This window comes from Chanos chanos, chromosome 10 (genome assembly GCF_902362185.1).
Source record: "Chanos chanos chromosome 10, fChaCha1.1, whole genome shotgun sequence".
NCBI classification, from domain to species: Eukaryota; Metazoa; Chordata; class Actinopteri; order Gonorynchiformes; family Chanidae; genus Chanos; species Chanos chanos.
The window spans coordinates 34,932,732-34,940,846 of record NC_044504.1 but is presented as its reverse complement, the minus strand read 5'-3'; the positions used below and the strand labels follow the sequence as shown (position 1 = coordinate 34,940,846).

General features: G+C 40.4%; 1 protein-coding gene across 3 annotated transcripts; it reads right to left on the bottom strand.

Moving 5' to 3' along the window:
* Positions 1-2,030: 2,030 nt before the first annotated feature.
* Positions 2,031-7,782, bottom strand: naxd (NAD(P)HX dehydratase). Of its 3 annotated transcripts, XM_030786496.1 has the most exons (11): positions 6,179-6,901; positions 5,641-6,075; positions 5,061-5,208; positions 4,215-4,260; positions 3,763-3,851; positions 3,524-3,632; positions 3,273-3,323; positions 3,066-3,170; positions 2,646-2,766; positions 2,347-2,467; positions 2,031-2,212 (listed from the first exon to the last, which is right to left on the bottom strand). In XM_030786496.1, the coding sequence occupies exons 1-11, from the start codon at positions 6,681-6,683 to the stop codon at positions 2,062-2,064; spliced, it is 1,881 nt and encodes a 626-aa protein (XP_030642356.1). In that variant the 5' UTR covers positions 6,684-6,901; the 3' UTR covers positions 2,031-2,061. The 3 variants fall into 3 exon arrangements, with proteins under 3 accessions (XP_030642356.1, XP_030642358.1, XP_030642357.1); XM_030786498.1 differs by lacking the exons at positions 5,641-6,075; positions 6,179-6,901 and adding an exon at positions 7,680-7,782; XM_030786497.1 differs by lacking the exons at positions 5,641-6,075; positions 6,179-6,901 and adding an exon at positions 7,527-7,612.
* Between the last annotated feature and the right edge of the window lie 333 nt (positions 7,783-8,115).

Here is an 8,115-nt window from a genome sequence, read left to right as displayed (position 1 = left end):
CTAGAAGAGACGGTCAGTGTCAGAGCCACTGCTGGGTTGAGACTGGCCCTCCACCCAAAAATATCCAACCAGCAGCGGTCCTGTGGTCAGAAACTGACCACTGATGAAAGTCTAGAGGGCGGCTAACACAAACTGCGCATGGCAACAGATGGGCCACAGTCACCAGATGTACACCGACACAGAGTACCTACAATGTACATGCTTCAGATGAGGTGGCCACGAGTGTATTTTAGTAGTGTACCTCACAAGTTATTACGTATTTCCAAAGAGAGCTACAGAACAACTTCCTACTGATAATCTTACGTGACATAGGTTGGTTCAGTGGACAGTAAACTACAAAGCATTTTTAATTAAAAATTTAATATTTGTCTAAAGAAGAGTAGCAAAAAATATAAAGGTGAAACCACTTTGATTATATTCCTTTGAGATACACAGAGAGGAAACTTTATAATGATACACTGCCCAGACAGGAAACATACAAACAAACAAACAAACAAACAAACAGTGAATTTAAATCATTATCCAGTTTTGCATATGCTCAATTCTTTATCTTTGTTCTTTAGTCCATAGGGAAGACAAGACCAGTCAGGAACAGCAAACATGGTTTGGGTTACATCACAAAGGCAGCTGAATCCACGGGGTCACTGCAATGTATTTCTGTTAACTGGCAAGATATTAAGTGTATTTTCTTTTGAGGTTTGATATAATTTATGGAACTTGCATGTTTTTTTTTGGGGGGGGGGGGGGGACAACATGACTTGTAAAAGGTGCAACATGGAAGGTTTCCTGTTTTTTCATTAACTCATTTGACACACTCCCACTGATTTTAGAAGACACATTGGAGGCTGTTCAATCCATAACAGCTGTGTACTACAACTAACCACCTTTTATGCTTTTGTTTAAGTTTTACGTCAAAACACTGGCTTTGTGTTTCAGTGAATCTTAGACAATATCCGCTGTGACTATGTAGTATACAGGAGTGACAGACTTTCCCATGTCTGTCCTTCATTTGACCAAAACAAAGAGCCAAACGCTCTCTGTCCCCATGACACTTTACATCACTAAGTTAATACCATACGTTAGCCAGTGAACACTGGGGATTAGCCAAAATATAAACATTTATCAAATATCATGTGTGCTCATGAATAATGTCATAGGGTGATACTTCACTTTAAACAAGGTGCTACAGCTACTTCAACAGAGTATGGTCTATTAATTACACTTGTGGAAAAAAAAAAAATTACATCGCTAAAAAACACTCTGGGACACGGTTCAAAGGTAGGGGCTCTGCTGTGGTGTGTGTGGTCACATTTGGATACTATTTTGGGAATCAGGAAAATCATGTCCACTGATGGAGGATGATGTGTATAATTGTGCACTGTGTAGATAGCTTATAAACACACTGTGTGGCACAAAAGATGTGGACTGGTGGCTGGCATCTATTTAGAAACTATATATTTAGGCACTTCAAAATAAAGATCAACTCCAGTGTACAAGGAATACTGTATATTTGATACATAGTGTGTGTGTGTATATATATATATTTATATATACTTTAGTCTTTAGTTTTCATACTATACTTTAGCTTTCATAGGTCCAGTGTTGAAGATGATTTGTCAACCAGCAAATAAGATCGGTCTATAGCTTATTTCACAATTTTACTTTTGAATTTGTCTGGATTTATACACTTATATATATATATATATATATATCTCTGACATTCTTATCAAGGTATCCAGAGGTCATTTCTAGAACAGTCTTGGGGTGTAGCACCTTGTTTGTGGCGTTGACTGATGGCAAAGACTATTCCAATGCCACCAAACATGATGTTTTGTTGTATATTTTAGTAACATTTTTTCCTCTTTTGAAGACTACTCCACAACCTAAAGAGGCTTTTAAAGCCTAAAAACAGTTTGAATTGAATAACTTTTATCTGCTGAACACAGGTGTTGAAGCCGTAAGACTTTCTTTTGTGTTTCTTTTTTTTTTTTTTAATAATATAAGAATGTGCGACCTCCACTGTGTGTCTGATCTTAATAAGTAAAAGTGTTTCTGTGTTTCTCAACTTTCAAACAGCTTTTTGAAGGCGGTGCTGATCTCTTGGATCATGTCTGAGGTGGTGGTGGATCGACCATGCCTGAGGAAAGCCTGTCGGTTGCACTGCCTTGTCAGGGATGTAGCACCATATGCAGCTACAAGAGAAGGATTCATACTGAAAAAAAAAAGAGAGGCATAGAGGAATTCAGTAGTATATCATTCAAAAGTACAGATATTCTTTATACACATTCATGTTTGTAATCCACAGAACATTATCAACCAGCGTAATCATGGCTTATAACTACATACCCTCCGCTGGCATCCGGAGAGGAGCTATAGGCCCAGTGGGCGAAGACTCCTAGAGAGCCCGAGAGGAGGTCTCCCTGTCCCCCACACCTGCGCCCACTGCCCTCATGAGTACATGTGATCACTGCAGACAGATTTAAATTAGCAACTGAAACCTTTCACATGTGTGACCTAATGAATTTACTGTTGTTTGTCTATGGTGGGGGTCCTTGTGGAGATAAGTTCAGAGAGAGGATATCAGTCTGCTCAAGCATAGTAGCATCTGTGTGACTGTGTGTTTGCGAGTGTGTAAAATCACTAACCCCTGGTGCCATCTGTGATGATGTCCTCTTCTCCTTTCAGTACAACGGTCAGGTTGCCCATGGCAACGCTCAGTTGCTGGGCAGTTCTATGGTGGTCGGTGCTGTCAAGTGGTTCATGGTGCTGTAAAAAGAGAAAGCATGAGGGAAACACGTACAAATAGAAATGCACTCACCACATTTCTTTCATTCCAAGGTAAACGACCAAACTGTTTACTACTTAACTTAACTTATTAATATTTAAAACCTACAGCCTTTTCCAGTAATATTTTCAAATTTATTTTAAAAATATTTTCACTGTAACTACATATTAAAAAATAAAATTGCTACTGGCAAGATATGTTGTAATATGTAGTAGTGCCTCTATAGCCTAATGACAACAATATTTTCTAAGACATAAAACTTTTTTGTGTGCTTTCTCACCATGGCCTCATAAAGACGACTGAACTCCATAAAATTGGGTGTAAGGATGCCCTTCTGGTATCCTTGGATGACTGATGGTTCCTTGGCAACCAGCCACAATCCATCCTATGATGGAGACATGGACACACACACACAAATATCTTGATCTTTTCTCATTTTTCCATGACCACAATGTAATTTGAGTGTTCAACACTTCTCAGTACTTACAGCATCAATGACTATCGGGATGCCTCTCGTTTTAGACTTTTCAATGACATCCTGCAGGAAAAAAAATGCTCTTAATTACACACATGAGATTCCAAATACAATCTGTAACAACATGTCGTTATGTGAATCTTAAACAAAATGTAACAATGTAACAATGTACTCAATGCTTTAGTATGAGACAGTATGCGTCACACCATTAAAAGTGGGTACTTTAACGCGTAAAATCATTTGTGTGCGGGTGATTCCCTTGCCTTTGCAGTCTTGAGAAGCATGTCTTCCCTTCCTAAACCTGGTCCCACCACCAGGCTGTGAAGCCGGGGAAGCCATTTCTCTATCTCCTCCACAGCATTGGGGCTGTCCCTGGAGATAAACACAGGAAGCGACGTTACCCTTACTCTTTATAGCAGCACAGGTACTATCTGTGCGTCCCAGTGAAGTGACAGAACCCTTACTGACTGAGCCTGCCGTATCAGATAAGATTACTACTCACAGCACTGGATGTACAATGAGCTCAGGGCTGTAGGATTTGATGACAGTAGCAGCATCTTTGGTACAGAACACATGCGACAGATCTGCCCCCTAGGAAACAAAAAGTGAAGGGAGATTATGCATCCCTGTAAGACATTTGATTACCTGCTGAACTATTTTGAAAAAGGTGCTGATTATACTGTTCACTGTTAATTCTTATGCACATAATGCATAAAGCGGGACAAAGGGGTGTCTATTCTATAAATGTTAACTTTGTCTTGTTTTTTACTTTTGTTTGTTTGGTTTTTTTTGGTGATTTTCCCTGTGATAATAATGTCTTTTTGTTTTGGTGGAAATCTGGACTTCAACACCTAAGCATGAACTCTCCTGAGACACTTAAACAAGGTGAAAACCAAAGAGCTGCTAACATAAAAAAAGAGAGTTTTACACACAGACTGCATGCTGGATACTCACTGTTTTCAGTGCAGAGATGGCTGCAAAATATGGTGCTCCTGTGTATCTAGTTGAGACACGAGAAATGGAACACAGAGAGTAAACATTCTGTTAGACCATTCTAATGAATGAAATTAGCTTTTAATATATCAGTGTAATCAGTATATCAGTCAAATTATTCCGATGTCAGATTTTTTTTTTACCTCATTTATGAGCAGTTTTTTTCATATCATGAAAGCAAGCTTGATTTCATTGGAAACCCAGCAAAGCCTCATCAACGATGTGAACCGATAAATGTTTTTCCAAAAAATACATAAAAATGAAGATGTAAATGACCCGATCTCAAACCCTCCATACACTCTGTAATATGCAGTAATTTCAACAGATTAATTGTTAGGATGAGGTTACACTGTTTGTTTTTGTAACTGACCTCTTTGGTTTTGTAACATTTATTGACCCCCTCCACGCATATCCCATTAGAAAAAAAAAAGGTATTAGCCCAATGCTTGTGAAACAATACGATACTATACAAACACACCCAAACACATACTCAAAGTCCTGACATTTAGAACAGTGTTTCTCAACTCTGGTCCTGAGGTCCGACAAGACAACCCATTTTTGTTCCAGACCAGTGCAATCCAACCACCCCGCCTCAACTTATCGCCTTATTACTGAGCCCTTGGCTTCAAGAGCTTGTTTTGCTTGTTCTTAGCATTAAAAAAAAAAAGGTGCAGTTTGGACTTGAAAAACACGGTTCTAGAGGATAAGAAGTTGCCAGTAAACTTGTTCATAAACCGCATTAAGGTATGCGACAGTGTTAACTATAGTATAGAGTAGTTTCTGTGTGTCTGTGTGCGTATTACTCACTCCTGACAGCCTCCAATGATCCCTATACGTCCATCCTGACCCTTATGCTTTTTGGATGTCAGTGCAGGGACCGTGTTTCTCACCAGCGGGAGGATATTCTCCATAATCCTATGAGTTCCACTGCCCAAGGAAAAGGATCGCTCTATGACTGAGAAGGGCACACAGTGACATAGTTCATTAACGGTTCAGTTACTGGTGGCTCTGTAAACAGAACTTGGCATTAGTCACAATGATTAGGTAATTTCTTGGACACGGATCGCTGAGTCAAGATTGCTACGCGTACCGAGACAGGCTAAAGTATAAGTCATGGCATTGAACAAGAACTTTATAACTCTGGTTTTATGCATAAGCTACAGTGACTCTGTACAAAACAAAATACCAGTGTGCACAGAATTAAAAAAAACCAAAACAAACAAAAACAAAAACCCCGACATCAAATCATCTCGTTACAGAAATCACTCCTGTCAGCCGAACTGGGATACGTTTTGGCATATCTTACACCAATGACATCAACTATGTCTGGCATAAGGGAACTTGGTGGAAAATCATCACTTAGGGCCTTTCGTTCTCTAAAGCAGACCTGGAACAGATTGAAGATTGTGGTTGGCGTGTTCAGCCATGGAAGCCTGATGATGGTGATTCCCAAATGAGTGACGCATGAGCGGGGTGGATTGGGTGGCCTGTGAGGCGCGTGAGGGTGCGCGCGCCGTGGACGGCATGGAAAGGGACGTTGGCACGGCAACAGGAGTTGCAATGCCAGCAAACATCTGGCCGAGCACTTGGAGCATGTGCAGCTCTCGGCTGTGTTCAGTTTCCCGGCGACGGTCCTCCGCGTGTAGCCGTTGCTCTTCCAGCTTGTAAAAGTTTTCCTCTGCTTCCATGCTCTGTTCAAGGAATCTTTCCATCAGCTTCTCTAATGACAGGTTTGTAAAACGCTTCTTGGATCTCCTTGGCCTGCTTATTGAGGACGAAGGGATGCTGGTTGTCTGAATGTTGCTCTGTTTCATTTGAACACCTTTGATAACATACAAAAACATATGAGAAACCTCATCAACTTACACTACATTATTACCTTTATTGTTGCTGTTGATGTTATGAAGGAATGATTCTCTACTTACTATGGCTACCAACTGTAACAGGGATTGGGTACGGTGGATACTCAATTTTCACGGGATGTTCTGGGTATAAGCCATCACCAGTGCTGTCCATATGAGAATCCTGCGAAGGGTCGATTGTCTCACCATTTTCTTCAGTGCCATCCATTGTCTCATCTCCAACGGCAACACTATCAATCATATCCTGAGGATCCACTGAGGGTCTGTTGCTTAATATTCTTTCCATCTCGTTGTAAAACTTGCACATCTTGTGGTACTGCCCGTTTTTCTTAGAGCCTTCTTTCGCTTGATAATACTGCCTTTTGAGGCTCTTAACCCGAATCCTGCACTGGTCAGGGGTCCTATCGAAGCCCAAGTCGCTCAAGCGACTTGCTACATCGCGGTAAACATGACTGTTCCGAAAGTTGCCATCCAACGCAGTTTGCACGTCGTGTTCACCCCAAATGTCCAGAAGCGCTCTTGTCTCCTCATCAGACCACAGAAACCCTCGCGTCGGATTGACTAACATGGTATTAATGGCCAAACCCAAAACGCACACTTCTCGATACTGACGTTTTTACAAGAGTAGCTGTTACATGCAAAATATTCATTTAGTGAACCGCATTTAGTAACTTTGCGAACTAAATGGCTAGCTACATCAGTCTCGGCAACTTAGCATTGAGCTAGTTAGCTTGCAAACCTTGCCTCGTCGTGCATAACACAGCAGCAGCGAGAGTGGTAAGGAAAAATAGCTTGTGCCTTTGTCGCAGTGAGTTCACTCTCTTTGCGTGCGTACAGATGGGTGATCTGTGTATCCAATTATATTGTCATTTCCCCATGTTTGTTTCAAGAGAGAAATAATAAAACTGGTCAAATTTAAGCTGCTTACAATTGCACTGTAGCACAACAATCTATAGTAGCAACAACAGCAGTGACATCATCAACATTCGGTGTACTACATCATCAACATTAGGGTCGACGTTGCATCCGCTGTTTCCTAAAAGATAACAATGTTTTTATATTGTTTACTATATGAAACAAACTACGTTTGATGTTTGCATTTTCATGAAGGCACCCAGTGATTGTGTGATGATAGCAGCAACGACAGTGGGCATTTAAACACACAGCAGATACTCAGACTTTCATTATACCCTATGACAGCTGCGGCTTTAGCTAGCTACAATAGACATGCTGTAACATTGTGAGTCAGAATCTCGTTCAACCAACTGTTTTTGCTGATAGACTTCCTCGACAGACTTTAACACATACCTTGGCATTAAAGAATTTATTCATTTATTCATCTCTGTATTCAATGTAAAGAGGCTTAATTCGATACGCAATTTATGCTGGGACATCTATCCTGTAAATTTACCTTCATCATTCAAATATAGAAGAGTTACTGCAACAGAGGCTGCAGCTACGACGCAGCAGAAAGCAAGTTCAGTTCCATGCATTCTGTCTCGTCGGAACAGCCCTCCGTCATGAGTAAATCACTGAGAAGCACGTCAACTGAAACGGTTCTTACCAACTGGCCAAGTCTGTGCTGCTTCAGTAATGAGGACAGCTATGATTTTTTGTAGAAACATAGATGTCAAGTTCTCCGTTTGTTAATAACTGAGCTAGAACCGAGCAGTCGCACAGGATTTGGGTACCTTTTTGACAAGAACCAATCACAATACAGGAATAAAGTTCAAAGGTTATTCTTACAAGAAGTCATTCCGAAAATCAAACGAAACCATAGGCGTACTGTCACGTCACTCGGATTCTTAAGTGACTCAGTTATTCATATTCAAAATTATTTGTGAGCTGTGGCATAGGAATCACATACATGCAACAATAACAAAACAACAATGACACAGCATTAGTACATAAAGTTGAACTGAACTGTGGTATTTTTAAAAATTGTGCGTGTGTAGGCTACATATTGTTCAAGTAGGCTACATATTGTTTATCTGCTGTGT